The sequence below is a fragment of the Crocodylus siamensis genome, chromosome 4, assembly GCF_052110815.1.
Source record: "Crocodylus siamensis isolate JL-2025a chromosome 4, ASM5211081v1, whole genome shotgun sequence".
In the NCBI taxonomy this organism is placed as follows: Eukaryota; Metazoa; Chordata; order Crocodylia; family Crocodylidae; genus Crocodylus; species Crocodylus siamensis.
This window is the reverse complement of record NC_143398.1, coordinates 214,183,220-214,206,546: the sequence shown is the minus strand read 5'-3', so window position 1 is coordinate 214,206,546 and position 23,327 is coordinate 214,183,220. Positions and strand designations below refer to the sequence as shown.

Below are 23,327 nucleotides of genomic sequence, written 5' to 3'. Positions count from 1 at the left end.
GAGGGTCTTGGGGCAGTATTCATGCAGAATTATGGGGAGCATTGGAGACCCACAGCATGTGTTTTCAAGGCATTAACTAAAACTGAGTATCAGCAGGTATGAACTGGAAAAAGTAACTTTAGCTCTGGTGTAACGTAAAAAGTCCCATGTCTTTCTGTATGAGAAACCAGTATTTAATTAAATGGATAATAAGTCACTGGTGGCAAAGCAAAAAAAAAGGTGGGGGGGGGGGACGGACGAATTGCAGTTGTATGATTTAAGATCAGAATATAAACCAGAGAAATGTCAGTGGTGGCAGATAATTTGTCTGCAGCTTCTGACTGAACAGAAATAGAACCAAACCTAGAGTTAGACATTGCATACCTTTTTCTTCCTTTTTGTTTTTTAAGAAAATGTGCCTAGTTTCAGATAAATGTGGATTGTAATCGCAGATGCCATGATGCAAGATCAGACTTTGCAACCAGTAATATAAGCTATTAATGCAGAATAGTCTGCAAGATACACATCCAGTCCTTATCACCAGGTTGAAGCAGAGCTGTCAGTAATAGATAGACTCTTGTTTAGAAATGACAGACTTGTTGTTCCCAAAGTATTACATCAGGATATATTACAGAGGATATATGAAGGACGCTTGGGTATAGAGAAATGCAAAAGGGCTAAAAAACCTCTGTACCAGCCATGAATTAATACGGAGAGAAAAACTGTCAACTTGTCAAATAAAGAGATATCCAAGCAAAACAGCCAATGATAATGACCAAGAAAGAACTGGCCCCATAGATCTCTTCACTTGTGCTGGAAAAAATGCTACGTATTGGTTTTAGATTATTACCATATTTACTTGATTCCAAGACAAGGTTTTTCACCTATTTAACAAAAGGAAAAAAGCCCCTTATCTTGAAACCAAATACAAGGTAGCTGGGAGCAGACAGCTGGAGCTGGGGCCAAAACTGCAGCTGCTGCCTGGTCCTTTACCACCTATACACCCCCTGCACTCCCTGCCCTGCAGCCTCACACCCCCTGCTCCCAATGTTACTTCTAACCCCCTCTTCCTCCCTTCCCCTGCAGTCTCAGGCTTCTGTTTCTCCCACACACACACACGTACATACCTTCCCTGCCCCTGCTGTAGGATATGACATGACTGATTTTCCAAAAGTTAAAAAGCAGGAAAAAGTAATTTACCATCCTGTTCACAAAAACACTTTCTCCTTGCAGCATAAAGTAGTAAAAAAATGGCAAAATCCTTTATAGAACAACCTTTAAACGTACAGTATTTCAGACAACTTTTAAATAAATTTATTTTAGTTTTGCACAGTTTTACAGCTCACATCTAAGTAACTATGATATAGGGCAAAAAGGAAGGTAGTTCACATAGGCAGCAACATTTTCAGGAAGAGATGGAAAAACATATTAGGCTTTGCTAACAGAAACAAGTGTTCACTCACCCTGCTGTCTAGATAAATTAAATCTTGCCAAAGTGCTGTTCTCTTCACCAAAAAAAACTCCCAAGAAGTCTGCTAACGCTTCATGCTATTTACTGTTAATATAGAAGAATGTACTTAAAGTGAAGGTAAAAGGAACATGTTTATTACACTCAACTGGGGCCAAATTCTGTCACCACTGCCCTAAATTCACAGAATGCTTTGCTGAAGTACAGACAGTAGGGTTTAGCCTAATTTACTCATCCATATTTAAAAGGCAAACAGGATCAATACTTAAAAACCCTTTAATCTTAAAAGGTATATACTTTACTGGGTACAACAGTTTCCTTAGTATTCGAAAAAATCATTCCCTACCAAGCAACAATTCTGTCCCCATACCTCCTTCTTACTTCAGCAGGATTTGGTCTGCTATTTGCACAATTTAATCAAATGAATTTAAAATTTACCTTCTACATACTGTTAGACTAACATTTACCATCAAATGATGGCTTTTCCTTCTGAAAAGGATAAATCTTTCAGCCCTATTTAAAAGAACATCAACAATCCATAAACAAACAAGCTGGAATGCCGTTCTGTGAAGTAGACTGCTAGTAACCAATGTAAAATTATCACTGAAAAACAACCTTTTCCAGCTTTGCATGTAAAACTGTAACACCATATAGTACAGTGTTTTGTAATTTCAGACTCAACTGTATCTACATAATTCAGATTACAATCTAAAACAGGTGATGTGCCAGGATCTTTTTCTAATATTTTCTACTTCGTAAAATTTTTTTTTATAAAATATGAAGTATTTAATTAACACACTGACTTTTAACTACGTAACATATTGAAAAGGTATTTTGATGATAATTCAACATTTTAAAATTAATTTAAAAAATATAATCATGTTGCTCAACTCTGATGTGGTCAAGTTTGTGGTTATTGTCTTCTGAGTAGTCATAACCCTTTCCTACCAAGATATGATGTTTACAAACATATATTGTTACACAATATATAACAAGTACTAATCTCAGTAAAATCAATGGGAACATTGTGTTAACTTAAATGGAAAAGATTTTCCCCTAAAAGGGACAGGTTGAAACAAAAATAAAATAAGGATAGAAATCTAAGAAACTCTAAATTCATACTAACAAAGCATAACTTCTGATTTTCAAATTTGTACTTTATCCCAGCCTTCTTTTCCATTCCAAACTTTTCCGCAGCTTTTTGGGTCCAATTCCATCTTTTTGGTTAGAGAACTTAGTGTTAGAAGTGCTCCTGCCATGTCTAAAGTATAACTTCCCCAATGACATCATTGCTTTCCTACCCATGACAGTCACTGATACTAAAACACATTTTTACTAGAGAAAACAAGGTCTAAAGGCATTGGCAGCTCTCAGCAAGCTCAACAGGACCAACCGGTCCTCAGCAACCTCTTCATATCAGACTTCAAGCATATAGCATTTCCAAAAAAATTCTTCTTGTTAGAAATATTTGGCACTCACCTGTACAATCTCAGGGACTCCACATTCCAGAGAACTATGGTACCATCTGCTGCACCCGAAACTAGGTATGTAGAGTCAGGGGAAAATTGGCAGACTCTTACAGGGCTGTCACTGGGTTGCTCCAGCACTGCTAGCCTCTGACCATTTTGAGTGTCCCACAGCACTGTGGTACCATCAGTTGAACATGAAGCTAAAATCTTTCCCGAAGACGAGAAGCAGCAGCAGTGGACCGCATAAGTGTGGCCTCTTAATGGTGAGTAAGAAAGCTCAGAAAAGTTGTTTAAAGAATACAAGCGGATTGTTTTGTCCATGGAACAAGTAGCCAAGTAGGACGATGATAATGCACAGTAGTTGACATCATCACTATGATCAGCTAAGGTGTAAATTAGTTTCACCATGTTACCTGCTATAAACAAAATGTTCTGAAATTAGAGAGAGAGAGAGAGGTGTTAATATAGTCAATACACTCATTTTTAGTGCTTCTACATTAAAAACGACATGTGGAGATTTTTTCCACTCATCTACCTGCCTTACCCAGGAAAAAAGAAGGTCCATTGAAAGAAGCAGTTTTTCTCTAAAGCTCATTTGTATTTCCACTGAAAGCAATGGGAATGTGGTCAAGTCCTTATAAATTAAACCTGTATATATACTCATCTAGCTATTGCATAGAGGGGTTTCCAGTCTGACATCTACCTCTGCGTTGAGGCTGCTGGCGTTTAATGGGGTAAGTAGGCACTGTACAGAAAGCTAATGCATTTATTCTATTCTAAGATGAAGATTCCACCATTTAACAGAGGAATCACAAATAAGTCTTAGAATCGCATGGGAGAGGGGGGCAAGCAGCTGATGTGGCACCCACTCTAGCCCTTACTTGGGGTCAGAACTGTAGCCACAGCTGCTGCCTGTTTCCCCTACACGCCACCATCTCCCCACCCCCTCAGCTTCTTCCTAATCTCTCCGGGACCCAAGCAGCCTCTGCTCCCCAACCTGCCCCTTTCCCTCCCCATCCCCCAGCCTTTACCTTTGCTCCACTCCAGCCCAACCTGCAGCAGCAGTGCACAGCCTGCATAGTTGCTAGGGGTGCTGGGCTGGAGTCGTGCTCAATGCCCCAGATTGGAATGGAGATGGAACCTGCTACCACAGAGCAATGGTAAGGGGAGGCGACAGCACGGAGCAGAGGCTGGGAGGAAGCAGAGCAGAGAGACTGTGGAAAATGGGAAACAGAGGAAAGAGAAGGAAGAAGGAGAAGAGAGACAAAGTGAGGCTGTGGGGGGATGGCATAAGCAGGAATCAAGCTGCTTGATCTCTACACCCCTCTCCCCCCCCACATCATCTGCTCCCCTGTAGCAATAGGAAAGACTAAAGACAACCCTCCAATAATTAGAATATATACATAGAAAATTATTACTAATTTATAAAAAGAATTCTACGTATAGGATCTAATTATTAGGAGGTCACCTGAAATTCAAGAAAATACAGTAATCAAACTTAACAATTTACAATACATATGACATGCCCAGGAAAAACTTACTTTATGGGATCAGGTTCCATATTTAAAGCCTAGAGACCTTATTATGTTATTTACCCATATCCAAGACTAAGTTATTCCCACCAGTCAGCATGGTGGGAGAGAGAGGGAAGCTTCATTTAGGATTTGAGTACCAGCCCAGGGCAGGTGAGAGCTCAGCTCTGGCTTTACCCCCAAGCTGAAGCCCTATCTTTCCCAAAACCCCAGTCCCCTGAAAATCCCAAATCCAACCAACCTCAACTGGTTCTGGTGACTTTTAAGCCTCTTCTAAGCAGCTGTAATCATGCAGAATTGCTAGCAGTGTTGTTACTAAGTTGATTTGCTCCAATTCTGCTCTCATGGATGCAAATCAGGAGTAACTACTTTGGAGTCAAAGAAATGACCTCTGACAGAGAGCAGAAAAAGAGTCACTTGGGGAAATCAATCCATACCAGTTCAGCTGGTGCTAAAACTAGAACAAGAACACAAACTCAGAAGGGGCTCCAAGCCCTACTAGCAGGACTACTGTTTGGGCTTCACAAAGAGTCAGCTGTGAATAAGAGCACCCCAGTCACTCCGCCCAGTGTTTGCCACTGAACAATTTTGGTCTCACGATCAGAAGGAAGTGCAACGTCAGAGAAAAGGGCTCTATAGCTCTCTCACAGGCTTCCTAACCTAATGAGGGCTTTAAACCAGGTTCCCTGGGGGAAGGAGAGCAAAACCCTGAGGTAACTGGGGAAGTGGCTGACCAGGAGGAAGCACAAACAGAAGGGGGCAACAGGGGAGGCCTTTTCATTCTTCCTGGGAAAGTAGGTCAAGTGGCTAGTTACCTCAGGTGTCTGTACACAAATGCACAGAGCCTGGGAAACAAGCAGGAAGAACTGGAAGTCCTTGTTCCACAGTCATGGAACTATGATGCAGTTGGAGTAACAGAGACTCAGTGGGTTACTCTGTGCGACTGGAGCACTGTCATAGATGTTTATAAAGTGCTCAGGAAGGACAGACAGGGGAGAAGAGGAGGAGTTGCGCTGTATGTAAAAGAGCTGTATGATTGCTCAGCGTTCCACTATGAAACTGGAGATAGGCCTGTTGAAAGTCTCTGGGCTAGGGTCAGAGGGGAGAGCAACAAGGGTGATGTTGTGATGCGTGTCTGCTATAGACCACCAAACCAGGAGGAAGGGGGTGGATGAGGCTTTCTTCAAATCACTAGCAGACGTTTCCAAATCACAGGCCATGGTTCTCATGAGGGAGTTCAATCACCCTGACATCTGCTGAGAAGGCAATACTTGCTCAGACAATCCAGGAACTTCTTGGAGAGTGTTGGGGACAACTTCCCTGTGCAAGTGTTAGAGAAGTCAACTAGGTGTCATGCTCTTTCTGATCTACTGCTCATAAACAGGGAAGAATTGGTGGGGAATGTAGAAGTGGATGGTAACTCAGAAAGCAGCAACAACAAGATGACTGAGCTCAGGATCCTGAGGAAGAGGAAGAAGGAGAGCAGCAAAGTAATGGCCCTGGACTTCAAAAAAGCAGACTTGACTCACTGAGGGAACTGATGGGCCAGATTCCTTGGGAGGCCAGTGTGAGGGGGAGAGGAGTCCAAGAGACCTGGTTGTACTTTAAAAAAACCTTATTGATGGTACAGGAACAAACTATCTAATGCACAGAAAGATTAGCAAGTAGGGCAGACATAAATGATGCATGCCCCCGGTGGGTAGGGGGCATAGCAGCAGCAGGAACCCAGCGGCAGTAAGTGGGAGAGCTCCCGCAGCCACCACTGGCGGCGGGGGGGTGGTGGCAAGCACTAACCAAGGGTCGGTGATCACATGCAGCCACCACCTGCAGCATCAGTAGTGGCCAGCAGGAACCACAGACCACCTGCAAATGCTGCCAGCAGTGTCAGCAGGGTGGCAAGTGGCAACTGCCCACAGGGGGAGCACCACCACGCTCAGGTGGTACACCCTCTACATGTTGCCGGATGGCAGAAGACCAGCTTGGCTTAGCAGGCAACTCTTCACTGAGCTAAAACAAAAAGGACGCTTGCAAAAAGTGAAAACTTGGACAAACAACTAGGGAGGAATATAAGAGTATTGCTCAGGCATACAGAGATGAAATCAGGAAAGCCAAAATGCAATTGGAGTTGCAGCTAGCTAGGGACATGAAGAGTAACAAGAAGGGTTTTTACAAGGAAGATCAAGGAAAGCATGGGTCCATTACTGAATGGGGGAGGCAACCTAGTGACAGATGATGTTGAAAAGCTGAAGTACTCAATGCCTTTTTCACCTGTCTTCACAGGTTAGGTCAGATCCCAGACTACTGCCCCTGACAGCATAGTTTGTGGAGGAGATGAGCAGCAAAAGTGGTAAAAGAACAGCTTAGGAACCTGAACCTGTTTATTTAGAAAAGCTGGATTTGTACAAGTCCATGGGGCTTGACACAGTGAACCAAAGGTGCCAAGGGAGTTGGCTGATGTGATTGCAGAGCCTCTGGCCATTATCTGTGAAAACTTGTGGTGGTTGGCAGAGGTCCCAGATGATTGGAAAAGGGCAAATATAGGGCCCATCTTTTAAGAAAGGGAAGGAGGATCCAGGGAACTACAAACCCGTCAGCCTCACCTAGTCCCTGGAAAAATCACAAAGCAAGTCCTCAAGAAATCCATTTCTAAGCACTTGGAGAAGGTGATTAGAAACAGTCAGCATGGATTCACCACGGACAAGTCATGCCGGATAAACCTGACTGCCTTCTATGATGAGATGACTGGTTCTATGGATGCAGGGAGAGCAGTGCATGTGATATACCACTATTTACGCAAGGCTTTTGATATGTTTTCCCATAACATTCTCGCAATCAAGGAAGTATGGGTTGGATGAATGGACTGGACTGTAAGGTGGACAGAAAACTGGCTGGATTGTTGGACTCAAAGGGTAGTAATCAATGGCTCAATGTCTAGCTGGCAGCCACTATCAAGTGGAGTGCCCCAAGGGTCGGTCCTGGGGCTGGCTTTGTACAAATCTTCATTAATGACCTGGAAGATGGCAGAGTGCACCTCCAGCAAGTTTGCATGACACCAAGCTGGGGGGGAATAGTAAATACACTGGAGCAGGTGTTTTCAACCTTTTTGCATCGTTGTAGCCCCCAGCAGCCAGACATGGTGCAGTGTACCCCTGGCCGCCAAGCAGCGGGGGGGGGGGCGTGATGGCAAGCAGCCAGACACCAAGCAGGTGGGGTGAGGGGACGAGGCGCATGGCCGGATGTGGAGTGGCAGCAGCCGGCACGTGCAAGCTTTGCCTGCCCCCTAAAGACATCTGGCTGGGCAGGTGGCACTGCATGGTAGTGTGGGATGCTGCGTGGCAGCGTTCTGTGCCCGCCCACCCACGCATACCCCCCTAGGGCCTTTTCAAGTACCTCCGGTTGACAACCTACTGGAGGGTAAGATTAGGATTCAGAAAGACCTCAACAAATTGAAGAACTGAACAAAAAAGAAATCTCATGAGGCTCAGTAAGGCCAATTGCAGAGTCCTGCACTTGGGATGGAACAATCCCATGCATCAGTACAGGCTGGGGACGAACTGGCTAGGGTAGCAGCTCTGCAGAAACAGACCTGGGGGTTACAGTGCTGAAAACAAGCCAAGAGTGTGTCCTTGTTGCAAAGAAGGCAACGGCATATTGGGCTGCATTGATAGGAGTGTTGCCAGCAGATCAAGGGAACTGATTCTTCCCTTCTATTCAGCACTGGTGAGGCCACGTCTGGAGTACTGTATCCAGTTTTGGGCCCCCCGCTACAGGAAGGAGGTAGATAAATTTGAAGAGAATCCAGCAGAGGGCAACAAAAATGGTTAGGAGACTGGGTTAGACTCTGCACTTGTCCTTACTGTGCCTCATGAGATTTCTTTCTGTCCAGTTCTCCAATCTGTCGAGGTCTCTTGGAATCCTAACCCTACCCTCCAGTGTATCTTCTACTCCACATGACTTATGAGGAGAGGCTGAGAGGGTTTTTAATAGCAGCCTTCAACTACCTGATAGACGGTTCCAAAGAAGATGGAGTTAGACCAGGTATGGCCCACAGGCTATATTTTGCCCATATCTGGCTTGCTAATTGATCCTATCCAGTCTCCCAGCCACCACTGGAAGCCTGAGTATGAAGGGCTGCATCCCGCACTGTACTGCTCTGCCAGAGCTGGGGCCAGGCTGGACAGCATGCAGACTGTTCCACCCCCCACTGCCACCCAGCTTCCTATTGGTGCTGCAGCTGTGCAGTCCTGGTACCATGGCTGTTGGCATCGGGACCAGGAGTGATGCAGCATTCCAAGTAGCCATCCTACCCGGCCACCATGATGATGCATTGTGGCCACTAGAGGAGTCCATACCAGCCATGAGGGGACCTCAGCCTGGGGCAGCAGCCCCCAGGTTTTTTGGTGTAGCACAGTGGCAGCAGCACATCACACCAGGTCAGTGGGAGGATGGCTAGTCTGTGCAATGCATCATACCACGTCCTGTACAGGTCCCTCTGCCAACAGCTGCTATGCCAGGACTGCATAGCGCCGGAAGGAAGCTGGGCGGGGAGGAGTCATTTTCACTCTGCACAGCTTAGCCTAGCCCCAGCAATGGCAGGGCAGAGCCATGTGCTACAGTACACAGCCCTCACTCCTCAGGCTCCTGGTGGCAGCTGGCAGACCGGATAGAATCAACTGGTATGTCCCCAACTCCCCACCACCCTCTTCATGCTTTGCGCCCACCAACACATTTTGGTGAGCTGTTAAGTGGCCCTCCAGCCCAAATAACCGCTCACCCCAGAGCCAGACTGCTTTCAGTGATGTCAGGTGACAGAAGAAGGAGCAATGGTCTCAAGTTGCAGCAAGGGAAGTTTAGGTTAGATATTAGAAAAAAAACTCTCACTAGGAGGGTAGTAAAGCAATGGAACAGGTTACTCAGGGAGGCTGTGGACTCTCCATCCTTGGAGGTTAAGACCTGGCTGGACAAACCTTGGCTGGGGTGATCTAGGTGGGGAGCTTCAGATAAAAACTGCCTCTTTCAATGGTCCTACTTTTTCCAGAGTGGTTGGACTAGATGACCTCCTGAGGTCCCTTCCACCCCTAACGTTCTACGATCATTGCACCTGGTCTCTTTGCTCAAGGATGCTTTTAGAATGATGGCAACATGAAACCACTTACATACAGACCGAGGTTTTGAAATCTGAACTATCCCAGGACAGTGTTACACTGTATCTATGAACAGGAAAAGAGAACTAGACTGCAACATGTGAACAGAGTGAGGATAACTGCTAGACCACTGGAGACCACACTGGGGATGCAAGGATGGTGCTAGCTAGTAAACACGCAGAAGACATGACAGGCAAGACACACAATTCCTCCTGCAGATTTCGTTTCTGTTTGCCGTCTTGGCTAAAATCTAGCCAGTTTTTTCCCCAACCCGTTTCACTCTTCTCCCACAAAGCACCAATCTCTCCAACCCCAAATTCAACACAGCTTTTCCCAGACCCATTTCCGCCAGCGCTGGTAATTTTTACGCTCGTCCTAAGCAGCTGTGCCGATGCTGACAAAAGCCGAAGCAACAGCGCGACCGGTGTGGTTCTACGCAGACTCGCTTCAGCTCCGCTGCTGCTCACGCGCAGCAAGGACCAGCTCTAGAGATGAAGAAGTGACACTTCGTCACCGCTGGTTCAAGAGCAGACAAGGAGCTGCTCCAGGGAGTGCACTCGTGTGCCGGTACCCAAACCACAGTAAGGGGCTTGGGCCCAGAAGGGCCCGACCAGCAGAGCCCCTGCTCGGGCTTGGCCAAGAGTCAGCCGAGCCCAGCATCCCCGCGCGGCACAGGGCAGGGCTCGGCCCCAGAGGGCGGATCTGAGCCGAGTGGTTCCGGGCCCGCCTGGCCCCGCTCTGAAGCGATGGGCGCCCCCGGCCAGGCGGGGACGGAAGAGGGCCAGGCCGGGCCAGGCCAGGCCGGGCAAACGCGCCCCCTTCCCTACCTACCTCAGCAGCGCGGGGTTGGGGCCGCCTCGGGCAAGTCACGTGACGCAGCACCTCCCCGCTCAGGTGCGGACTCTGCTCTCACCTGTACGCACGTGACCGCCCAAAGGCGCGCCCCCCACCCCTTACCCCGCAGCTCCGCGCCTGCGCAGGTCGCGCCGGTCCGGCTCCACCCGCGCCGCGCGTCGCGCGCCGGGGACGGGGGCGGGGCGGGCTCCGTGCTGGCGGGGAGGAGACGCGTCGCACTGCTGTGGGCCGGGCGCCCAGGGGGCCTGTCGCGGGGCCGGTCTCTAGCGCGCAACTTTGCGGCTGGCTCGTGACTGCACAGACCTGCTTGTGGCGGGGGCGGTGCGATTCCCGGGTGATGCGTGGGGGCGGGGTTCAGGCGGGCAGGGACTTCCAGGGAGGGTTGCCAACCCCCCAGGATTACCCTGGAGCCTGCAGGAATTACGCGGGAGTCGCCCCGCAGATCAACGACGGGGCATTTATTAAAGTAAATATTAAATGTGGAATCCGTTGTATACAGTGTGTGCTTTTAATACGTGTTCAGTGGGTTTTTAAAAGGTGAAGAGTCACGTGCGTTTGCCTTCCTGAGGTGAAGCCTATACACTGTAATGCTGCATGGGACGAAGCCTCCCAGAATACATTCAAACAGCAGCCCTACCTCTTGTCCAACCCCTCCCTATCGTCCCTGTCCCTGCTCCAACCTCTCCTGGCCAGGCCCCACAACCGTGACAGAGACATCCCAGCTTGCCCTGCCCCAGGAGAAACACAACCTGTAGTAGCCAACATCCTGCTGCTGGCAAAGGTAGTTCGTGTACTGTATGCTCAAGAGATCCCTGGAAGAGGGGTACTTTTGACAAGCTAAAAAAAGGTTGTGGGGAAAACTCTAGCACTGACCCACAGGTTTTCTAGAGCTGGGATCTTTCCCCGACTCCTTTCTGAACCCTTTCCCATTTTTTCCAACATCCTTTCCCAAGTAGGGATGTCATTACTGCAATTCTGCAGTCAGCTGTCCTGCACCCAGCCTCCCTTCCCTGCTGCAGCATTACCCAGCGTAGCAAACCATATACTGGGAGCTGGTTCCGTGCCCGGACCCACCCCTGTGTCCTTCTTTCCAGTCACTGCTGTCAGATCCAACATCCCTTCCTTTAAAGCCACTTGATGTTCTTCCTTCCTACATCCGTGACATTACCGTTCATAAAAAATGCAAGTTGTTCCATTGCAACCGGCTTAGATAGCTCTGTACAACTGACAGCTCTTTTGTTATTCACCACTCAACACTTTTATATCCTCTGAACACAGCAGCAGCAGCATGACCTTGTATTTTTCTTCCAGGTCACTAATAAATACACTGAACAACTTAGTGCCAGAAACACAGCCCTGGGACCCTATTATAAACACTACCGCTAGCTGTATTTCCTGATGACTGTCCATTAATGATTTTATTTAGAGTTCTTGCTGGTGGCCAGTGTTTAATCTGTTTAAACCTGCTACTGATTTAGCATACTAACTTTTTTAATCAAAATGCTGTGCAGTACTAAATCAAATGAATCTCAGAATTATAAGTACTTTATTTCAACCATTAGGAACCCTTAGCAGGGAGGGGCAGTCTTATGTCAAACCACAAAACAGATGGAAGATACTACATTTCACCTACTTTGGCCACAGGATGCAAGAAAAGATGCAATGTTATGAAATACTGTCAGTGTCACCTTTAGCCACCTAACATTCAATTGCATGAAGTGATATGAAGATTGACAAAAAAATTGAAGAATTTCCTTGGCCAAATCTTTTAAAGAACATGGGCAAAAAACTTACTCCTGCCAATTTAAAACTGTTTTACCATCTTCCCTAGTTATTATTACTCATCTTCCCTAGTTATTATTACTAACAGTAAGCTGGAATGATTCTTAAGAATTTATTATCCTTAGCCTAACAGAACATGGATTTTTCATTAATACCTGTAGCTTTCTGTGTCAGCTATCTGCATTTCATAATAGTGTGTATTAATTAAAATAATCAACACCCTCTTGCTTGTGTTAATCTTTGCTGTATTTTTTACTTCTAAGTAGGATTTTTTAAAGCTAAAATAGCATTTTTCATGATTGCAGAACTGTGGCTTTTGGAACATGTTGTGAAAAGTGCTTTTATTATTAGTTATTCATGTTTTTCTGTTTGCATTTTTCATGATCAGTTGTGCTTGTAGTTGGTTTCAGCTTTGCTATCTTGGCCCTTTTATAGAACCAAACATATATTTTACTAATTAGGACTGTATTGTTTTCACAAAAATAATCAGGTTGCATTTGCTTGCACATAGGCAACCAGTAATTTCTAGTTAATTTTCTATCAAAATAAAGCTCAATTACACCTTCTATAATTTCTTCTTTATGGAAATATTGGTCTTTTTTCATTTGTTGCAGTTGAGCTACTTATATTGTAACAATACTTTCCATTCCTAAAATGCTTTTCATCCAAAGATCTCCATCCTCTTCAAGCAAGTTAGTGCCAGAATACTCATTCTTACAAACAAGAAGCCTAAGATCCAAAACAAACTTGCTCAATATTACACTGTGCATCAGTGACAGAGCTGGAAAAACAAGCCTGATCATTTGTTCTAATCATTAGGCCATTATGAACATTTCAAAAACCTAGGAATGCTCTCTGGTGGCTTGCTGAGACCAGCACAATAGGGTCTCTGTACAGAATTGCATCTTTTATGTGACAGGTTGCATTACATTATAATACAGATGATGAGCAGGGACATACTCATAAAAATCATTATTTTTGCAGAAAACGTAATTTCGGGCAGGTTCTGTGAAAAAGTGCAGGCTCCGAGCTTTTGGTGAGCTCCCAAAAAAAAACTTACCAAAAAAAAATCCTCATGGCCTCTGTGGCCCAGCTGTGCAGCCTACCCAAGGGAGCAGGGAAGGGGTGGGGGGCAGCTGCTGCCCCCACTGCTGATTGGCTGTGAGGGTTGTCCATCATCGAGCCCTACCCTTTACCACCAATCAGCAGTGTGGGGCAGGGCCACATGACAGCTCTTACAGCCAGTCAGTGACAGGTGCAGGACCACTGGGGCTCCTTGGCCAATTAGAAGCATAGAGGGAGCTCACCCACGCTCCATCTGTAAAAATGGCTGCCAGCTCCACAGTCTGCAGTGAAATCAGCTGGATTTTCTAGCAATTTTCACGACACATTCTCTGCAGCTGTTCATGTTCTAACAATCTAAGCAGATAATAATGTTACTCTGCTCACATTTTTAATAATTTTATTTGGCTGGACTTTGCCACCAAGAAAGTGAGTCATCTTTTTGCCATCACCTTTATGACAGTAGAAATGTGCTGTAAGTCATGTCACAGATCTAATTGTCCTGGACACCTTTGAAATATCTTGCCTACGCATCCACTTGGCTTGTGGTGCTTCCATAACTAACCTAATTTCATAAGGCAAGTAATTTCAGAAAGGTCATTGATAGAGAGGGCAGTGCTATAAATAAAAATAAAACTTGTTGGTACTTTAGTTACTTCCTCTCTTCTGAGAGATTTTTTAATGGGCCATTGAGTTCCTCAACAACATCCACTTGCATATACTAAATGAGAGTCTGACAAACATGGTTTAAATGCTATCTCTGTTTAGGATAGTTCATGTGTACACAGGTCTTTAAGCTTCTATATTACTCATCTTTGGAAGATCTCAGAATCTTATACAGACATGAATTAAGCTTTACTTTGCCTGTGCAAAGTATGAAAGTATATAGAGTGAAGTAAAACGAGATGGGGAAGTTCAGGGACTTGCTGAAAGTAGTCAGCATTAGAACAGAAACAACACACACACTGACTCAGTTTCCTTTCTTCTGTCTGCCTTTCAGAACTGATATGCCAACTGTGTGCAGGAAACTTTGTATTTCAAAATAAACAATCGATTGCATGGATACCTTTTGGAGAATTATATTCCTTATGGAGGCAATTTATCCCACCTTCCTACTCTAGAAAAGGCTGTGTTTTCTTATACAGCATGTGGGCTAGCCACTATTACAGAGAAGACCCTGGATTAGATGGACCAAAAATCTAACTCAGTACAGCAATTCCCATGTTTCTATTGTGCCCACCAAAAGGATCCCTTCAGTCTCAGCCGCAGCATAAATTCTTCACTTCCTCTTCTAAAATCAATCATGTTGTATTGCTGGAACAACAGCAGGCATGTTCCACCACAGAGATACCTGCAATCAAGTGACAAGGGTGGTATCCTCATCTTCTATTCCATACACCACCAATAATTCTGAAGAATGCTACATTCTTTGAGACAGTAATCATAATTATATTGTTTCTTTTATTACTAACTTAAAAAATTGCAGAAAGTACAATCTGTATGTCAGTAATGAGGTTGGCCATACACAAACATTGATAAGTCAAGTAGAACAAATCTTCTTGTAAGCTTTTCACATAGTAGAGATACAGGACTGACTTCTAATTTGTATAAAGCAGAACTAAATCCCACTGAATAACTAACTAAAACTGTCCCTTATTCAAATGCATTAGCTCTACCAGCATTTTAGATAATTAGTATTTATTCACTAGACAACCTATACTTCTAAAAGATACTTAAAACTAGGAATTTCTGATTAAAAATGAAAGTTCCAAAGACCACAATCTTGGGACATTTCAGGGTAAGTGTGTACTGTATTATATTAGACTCCACTGAGATCCATCCTTCTGTAATAGTAGAAGGCTCTTACCGCTAGCCATGAAATACAGACCTTAAGACCTGCCACAGAAGGCAGGACTAAGGCAAAAGGAGCACGTTTTTGGACCCTGGGCTGCACAGTGGCCACCTTCAGTTGGCACTAGGGTCTGGTGCCCCACTTCCCCATCCCTAACTATGCTGCTGCCAAAGCTAGATTTTTGCATGTCCCCCATGCTTTCATCCAGAGAATTTATTATTGTTTTTATTATTTTGAGAAATAATAACACAGGGAAAAGGGGAACCATTTTTGTTGCTTAATGATTTTGAATAAGCAGCATCACTCCGAAGTGGCCTAGTTCTTAACCTAAAGTTGGTCTCCTACAGGTTTCTGGGCATGTACATCTGTACATATTTTCTGCATTTGTTTAGAAATATTTAGCTTGATTCTAAAAGGGCTGAATGACCAAAATAACATTTGCTTATTCTGAAACCCTGGGATAGTAGCTTTCTGGATAGGAAGTAATAGCCTATGATTCACCAGACACTACCAGGAAGCTCTCATTTTTCTGGCATAAACATTTTATTGAAGTAAAAAAAAGTAAACAAACATAAACACAACTGAAGAAACAAAGTTTCCTGAGTCACCGGTACTGCACATTGTAAAGGAAAAATTGCCCCACAGGTGTCCCCCATTCCATTTACAAGCGTGCAGAACATTCACTCTGACTGCTGTGTGAAAAGTATATTAATCAATTGGAAAGGAATTAGGGAAAAAACAATTTACTTCCATCTTCAATGCGATGCATTTTGCCAAACTAGGCTGCTTTCTCTCATTTCCAGCTACTACAGGCATTGTGCAAGCAGCAGGATTTACTGGGCCAGATATATAGATGCGTCCTGGGCCGCAAAATGCCTTTCCTCGGGTTTGTGAAGTATTCAGTCTTTTCAAACTCTGCGCACTCTACAGGCACTCGCATGCTTTCCAAAGAAGTGGTACCAAAAGAAAAAAAGCAACCTGTGACCAGAACTCACCCACTACTCATCATTAACTGATCTTCATGCAACAGCTTGAGAACTTCTGCAAAAGCAATATTCACACTTACTCTAACGGAGGGGGAAATATCCCCCAAATTAAGATCACGTACCTAAACTAAATAGGCCTGGAGATTTCCTGTATGTTCCTCCTGTCTTTTCCTTTGCTCAAAGAGAGAGAACACTCTACAACAGGGGTGGGCAATTATTTCAGGTGGAGGGCCGCTGAGTTTTGGCAAGCCATCAAGGGCCGCATGACAGGCAGCCAAGGGCAGATAAATATTAATTTTCTAAATTTTTTTAGGGGCCCTGCAGGCCAGATAGAATGGCCTGGTGGACCACATCCAGCCTGCAGGCCGCATTTTGCCCACCCCTGCACTACAACCTCTCCCCTAGAGAGAGCAAGCAAGCAAGCAAGCGTTAGCAACGTTTTCAGGCAGAGTTCCAAAAATATTCAAAACCTTAACTTGTAAGGTGTTAGTGTACCAGGGGCAGATGGCAGCGGAGCCATGAGGAGCCCAATCCTTGTTGTGGCAGTGCAGCCCCAGCCCTTCCCCACCATCCACCCTGAGGCTTTCATGCAAAGCAAAATGCCTGTGCACACCACATTCTGGCACCTGTGCTCAGGGTTACCTTACCCCTGGTTTCGAAAGACACACAGCAAAAAATTTAAATCAGTTGCATTTTTGCCCATTTACCGCTAACCTTACATGTAATTTCTGTTATCCTGTTCTGTTCTTTGCAGACAATACAACATTTACAAGAGCCATTATTTCTATTAAAATATAATGAAATATTTCATACAAGAATAGCGTATCAGGAAAAGTGTTAAAAAACATTTTTTATTGGTGAGAAAACTGCACCCTGTTCTTGTTACTTGTTTCACAGGAAACAAGTGAATGATGCTCAATTTGTTTATTTAAAAGGTATTACCAAAACTCTGTGGCTAATGGTGTAACTTTTAAGGAGGTGAAAATTTTGGCAAACTGTACTAACTCTGACAGTATCCTTTCAGCTTTCTTCACTGTTAATCATGCACTGTACAAAGCACATTAGAAAATATTGGAAATGTATCTGCTATTACAAAATTACTTCAAAAGTACTTGATACTTACCTCAATTATTTCACCCGGATTAATGAATCAGTAAAACAGATTTTACTTCCCTTATTAAGCTCATCTTTTCCTGTGTGTCTTGTAATGTTTCCTTTTCTTCTTCCCCTCTCCCAAACTAAGGTTTATTTGTTTTGAGTTCTAACTCCATCAGCTGAATACAGCTGATATTATTTTTTCTGCATAAATTTTGAATGACTAACACTAGATCCAATCTATGGATAAAGTATGAAACATAATAAACTAGAGCAGAAAGACAAGCATGTCGGAAAAAATGCCCTTCCATCTTGCCAGACAGCATACCTAATAACATCACACCTTAGCATGTTTATAGCACATTATGTGTTTAAAGCCACGTACAAACACTAATTAATTTTAATAACCTATGACGCAGCCTTGCATGATGATGTAAGATTATTATCCTGATTTTGTGGACAGGGAAAATGAAACAGAAAAGTGCAGCAACTTGTCTAAATCCACACGAGTCAGTGGCAAAACCAGGGTTGAAAATTGGAACCGTGTGATTTCCAAATTCTGGGCTCCTTCTAGCTGGTGCCTAGAACTGCTTCAAAGAGGAACATTATGAAAGAAAAGTTAGATCATTAAACTACATTTATATATATGTTAGACAAAGCAGGTACTTTGGTGGGAACCAGAAAAAGAGAAACAATTTTGCTATAAATGTAGGAACTGTCCCTTTCAGAGACATTAGACATAAACAGAGATGTAACAGGCAGTTTTTGTGCTCAACACAGTGCCAGCAGTGTAGCCAGGCCGGCAGCTGTGGTGGCTGTCAATCTTGTGCCCCATTTAAGTCAGCATCCAGGGCTTGATCCCCACTCACTCACCCTTAGTTACACTACTGAACATAAGGAAAAATTCTGTGAGAGGCTTTTAAGCATAGACCCAGAAAAGTTCCCAGAACATAGCAAAAAGCAAACTTGCAGTGGCAAGCTGCCCAGCAGTTGCTACACCTTTCTGTGTACGTACACACTGAAGTAAGAGTGAATACTGAGAAGAATTAATTTCTTTGCAAACCAAGTGTTAGTCTTAGATCTTAACCAATCTTATTTAAACTTCATATAGCTGGTTGTAGGTGCAACTGTGCTCAGCTGACCGCCTGACAATTGTTTCTTTCTGTGCTACCAAAGACTAATTAAAGAGGCCTGGAGGATAAGATGCACCAAAATACAAACTTTGGGGTAACCTCATTTAGAAGGTAATTTTAGAAGTATTTGTTTGTACATACTGCTTCGAATATTAAAATAACCAAAATAATCTGGTTTGTAAAACAGTCGTTTATTGTATCCGTGCCACACATACTAGTGAAAAATAACACTCCTAAAAAAAAAAAAAAAGAAAAAAAGAAAAAAAAAAAAGAATGCTACCTTTTCCACAACATTTTGTTTTAAATAAAACTTCAAGTACTCTTACATAAGTACAAAAAAAATTCTGATCTATCTGCCCCCAACAGGCCACCACAACACACAGTAGATAAAACACAGTGGTTACAAATGTCTTTTGTTATTTCTGTGGCAAGGCAAATGGAGGGAAATGTTTCTATGAAAAAATACTGTGTGCGCGCGCCCACGTGCGTAGGAAATTGTCACAATTTATTTTCCACATGGATACAAATGATTATACTTGAATTTGAGGCCCTGGTGGCTTGAAATTATATAACAAAATAGAAAAATGGAAAACTAATATCCCCTACACCCTGTTTTGAAGGCAGGCACTACCAAGATTAAGGAGACTCCACAGTGTTGGTAGAGGATAATTACTGTACAAGCCGTATAGCTATAATTACCTTAAGACTAAAATAAAATGCTACAGTCCTTCTAAGGCATAAACAATAATGTCTTCAAACAATATGTACACATCATACATATTTAAAACAAGACTTAATATAAACAATAATGAACAGTATATACATATGTCTCAATTTTTCTTCACTGTCTTGAAATACAATTTAACTACACAAGTGATGCAGCAACATATATATAAATGTACTTGTAACTCTACAGTAAAGTTTAATTTTTAGTGCTTTCACAGCACATCAGTGTAAACAGTTTTACTTGGCTTTGTTTTATATTTTAAAACATTCCTTGTTGTATTTTCAAGATTTAAAGCAATTTTTCTAATTCTTCCTTTTCACAGAAAACGAAGATTCTGGATGCTGTTTAATCATAAATAATTCATAAAATTAAATACATTCACTAAAAAATAAACTACGAAGTAAAAAAAATGAAAAATAGATATTTATTGAAAGGGAAAAGAGAACCATTTCCCCAAGTAGAGCTCTGGTGGTTGAATATTCAGTGCGTTTTGATAAATTTTAAATTGCTATTGCACTATAACACCCCTTTCTTTGAAATTCTTTGGGTGTGCTTCCCTGTTCTACCTAAATTAGTTTGATAAAACACACAAACCAATAACCAAGGGCCATGGTTGCTGTAGGAGTGAAGCCTCTAGATTTAGTATCACTCTTCTGTGATACTTCTTTAAGGAAAAAAACAGTCATTAGTTATGCATGTGCCTTGCACTTTTATGTAAATACAGTTCACATTGCTGGTCTCATTTGTCCTTATGTAAGGAAAAATATTGGAGTTCTGATAACTTCAGCTCACTTTGAAAATCTCTGTCCATTTTTTTTCAAAATATTTCCTCATGTTGTGGCCAGCCCTGCCTATGTCAGAATCATCTTCATTAAAGGTTTCACAGTTGTCAAAAACAAGTCTGACATCTAGGGAAAATGCTTCAAGATTTGGGTACCTGAAAGAACAGAGAGATAAGGATTGCTTTTTCTTTAGAACAAAGAAACCCTATGATAAAAACTAAATCTATCAAAAAGAGATATAAAAGTATAGACACAGTTACAGCTGAACAGAAAATATTCAGTATTCACTGTATAACATTTAATTATATATTTGACCATTCTAGTTTTAGTATTAAAGTATGTGCAGAGAGAGAACTTTTGAAGTAATAAACTATGCCATTAGTTTCAATGTTCACATCAAAGTGCAACCTCTAAGAAAAAATTCCAATTCTGCACTGGAACTAAAACCCATTTTTAACTCTCTCCCCCTAACTTTTTTCTGGTTAAAATAATAAGAAACTATTCCATTTTATTCACCCGTTCTTGAACTACATTGCTTTCTGTTGTAAAAGAACTGGTGAGTCCATTTTCCAACTTTTTCTCTTGATACACTACACAACTTTGATATCAAATGCAAACAATAAGTAGAGCAGCAGAGGTCATTGCAGGACTCCTGGCATGGCTTTACAAGCACTCGTGGTGCTCTGGTGTGGTGCCAGAGGACTGGAAAAGGGCCAATGTGGTTGCCATTCTCAAAAAAGGGAGGAAGGAGAACCCAGGAAACTATAGGCCAGTTAGTCTTACCTCAATCCCGGAGAAGCTTTTTGCGAGAATTATCATAGTGCATGTCCATGAGGGGCCAGCAGGGAAGATTATGCTTAGGGACAACCAACACGGGTTCATTAGAAGCAAGTCCTGTCAGACCAACCTGGTGGCCTTCTACAACCAGGTCACCAAATCCTTAGATGCAGGGGTAGCAGCGGACGTAGTATTTCTGGACTTTAGAAAGGCCTTCAACACTGTCTCTCACCCCATTCTCATTAAAAAAACTAGGGGACTGCGGCATCGACACCTACACAGACAGGTGGGTCACTAGTTGGCTGGAGGGTCGCACCCAGAGAGCGGTGGTGGACAGGTCTTATTCGACCTAGAGGGATGTGGGCAGTGGGGTCCCCCGGGGCTCCATCCTCGGGCCCGCACTGTTCAACATCATCATCAGCTACTTGGATGAGGGGGTAAAAAGCACCCTGTTCAAATTCACAGATGACACTAAGATGTGGGGGGAAGTGGGCACACTACAAGGGAGGAATAGGCTGCAATCAGACCTAGACAGGTTACAGGGGTGGCCAATGGGAACAGGATGGGATTCAACACTGACAAGTGCAAGGTGCTGCACCTGGGGAGGTAGAACCAGCAGCATACCTACAGGCTGGGGAACTCAGGCCCTACAAGGAGAGGTTACGGTACTTGAACCTGTTCAGCCTCCACAAGAACAGGCTGAGGGAGGATCTAGTGGCCATTTACAAACTAGTCAGGGAAGACCAGCAGGCATTGGGGGAGTCCTGTTCCCTGAGCACTACCAGGAGTGACTAGAAATAACAGTCACAAGCTGGCACAGGGTAGGTAGATTCAGATTAGACATCAGGAGGCACTATTTGCGGTCAGGGCAGCTAGGAGCTGGAACCAACTTCCAAGCGAAGTGGTGCTGGCTCCTACCCTGGATGTCTTTAAGAGGAGGCTAGATGAACACCTTGCTGGGGTCGTTTGACCCCAGTACTTTTTCCTGCCATGGCAGGGGGTCGGAGTTGATGATCTGCTCAGGTCCCTTCTGACCCTACCAACTATGAAACTTAGGACAGAAACTATCAGATATGCAAAAGACTGTTTTATGAATGGCTGGGAGCATATATCAGAATTTCTACACATTTACTTTTGCATAAGACCATGCGTACGTGTGTATGCATACATGCATGTATGAGAAAGAGAGGGGGTGGGGAGAGAGAGAGAGAATTTCACAACCTATTTATATGGATACTTTCAGTAAAAGGAATTTTACCAAACTAAAAATGGAAATATCATACTATAAATTATCAAACATAAATCTATGCTATAGAGTTGCTGGTTGTAGCTGTACTGGTCCAAGGTCTCCACAAATCAATACTGAGAAGAAAGTAGTAGAAAAAAACACCCATGCTCAGAAACAAGTGGTAACAGGAGCCACACAGCAAAGAGTGCCCAAATGGTAGATTGTGGCCAGCTGGCCACTTCTTTGAGGACAAATGACTGGTAGTAGACTAGCTGCAGACATTTTGGGTGTCTATACACTTGCTCCAGGGGAGAAGGGGGAGTGGAAACGCACTGCTGTTTTAATTAGAGTGGCTCTTGGGAGCTTTAGTTAAAGTGCCGCCGCTGCCATTTTGAAATGTGGGATGCTAAATACACAAGACACTGCAGCTTGCTGGAGCATTCGGATTACAACACGGAGTCTGCTCCGGTGAGCTCTAATCAGAATGCGTTGGAGCATGTGCTCATAAGCTTTTCACAGCCTCATAAAAATTGGAGCTCATTTCCTGCATAAGCTCAGCTCTGCTCCTTTTTTCATGATTTGGACTGCTATTGGAAATTTAATCCTCAATCCTCATCACATGAAAGATATCAACACAATGCTAGCTTGAGCAAGACAAAACAAAGAATGCTAACCAATCAAAATAACTCTCTCAAGGAATATTTATTTTAGTTTAAATATTCAAATTTGTAATTTCTCAGGCCATAACATGATATAAGCATTTTTTATATTAACTAAATTTTATTTTTGGAGTTACTGATGTCTGAGAAGGAGATGATTATGTTATATTAATTTTTAATAAGCATATTGCTGTTTACATCTTAGCATGATAATTAGAACCACTCACACACTACAACAATGGGCAAATATTAAATAACTAGATAGGAAGAAAACAAATTTCAGCATCGAAAACATTAACTGAATTAACTGTATAGATTCGTAAATCTCCCTTAATCTACTTCTACATGATTTACAGAAGATGTATTTGTGCTCTACCATATTTTAGAGAATGATGTGGATAAACAAAATTCTTGCATTATCTTTGCTGAGTGTAACCTCATCCATGTTACAGCAGTGGGTCCAATATCAAACTCGTTTAAAAAAAAACTTAGGCAAAAATTAAAGTATCTTTGGGCAAAAAGTACAAGACTACATTTATCTATGCACAGAATAGTCTTCACAAACACTGCACTTTAGGTTCCTGGGACAAGCATATAGTTAGTTCTCAGTCAAGTATATACGTTCCAATTATTTTAATGGGAGGCTTGCTTAAGGAAGGAACCTGGAATCAGAACTCTGCTGCAGTTCCTTGTTAGGAGAATGAGTTCAAGACAGTTGGTTTCTGTAAGTTTATGTTGAGGAGTTCAATCTTACCTAACACAGACGTTTATTAAAACTGGTTTTAAAGTCAGTTTAG

At 43.2% G+C, this 23,327-nt stretch overlaps 2 protein-coding genes across 23 annotated transcripts in view; both read right to left on the bottom strand.

Moving 5' to 3' along the window:
- Positions 1–10,744, bottom strand: part of WDSUB1 (WD repeat, sterile alpha motif and U-box domain containing 1) — a 68,331-nt gene extending 57,587 nt beyond the window's left edge. Inside the window, exons 1-2 of the mRNA XM_090045659.1 lie at positions 10,424–10,744; positions 2,927–3,348 (exon numbers count right to left, since the gene is read on the bottom strand). Of these exons, the coding sequence (XP_089901785.1) occupies positions 2,927–3,324 (398 nt within the window). The 5' untranslated portion in view covers positions 3,325–3,348; positions 10,424–10,744. The remainder of the gene's footprint in view (positions 1–2,926; positions 3,349–10,423) is intronic.
- Positions 10,745–18,527: 7,783 nt separating this feature from the next.
- BAZ2B (bromodomain adjacent to zinc finger domain 2B) overlaps positions 18,528–23,327 on the bottom strand; it is a 296,517-nt gene continuing 291,717 nt past the window's right edge. For all 22 annotated transcript variants that reach the window (XM_090045644.1, XM_090045643.1, XM_090045645.1 and 19 more), the window contains one exon: positions 18,528–20,021. In XM_090045644.1, coding sequence (XP_089901770.1) covers positions 19,868–20,021 — 154 coding nt within the window. In that variant the 3' untranslated portion in view covers positions 18,528–19,867. The remainder of the gene's footprint in view (positions 20,022–23,327) is intronic.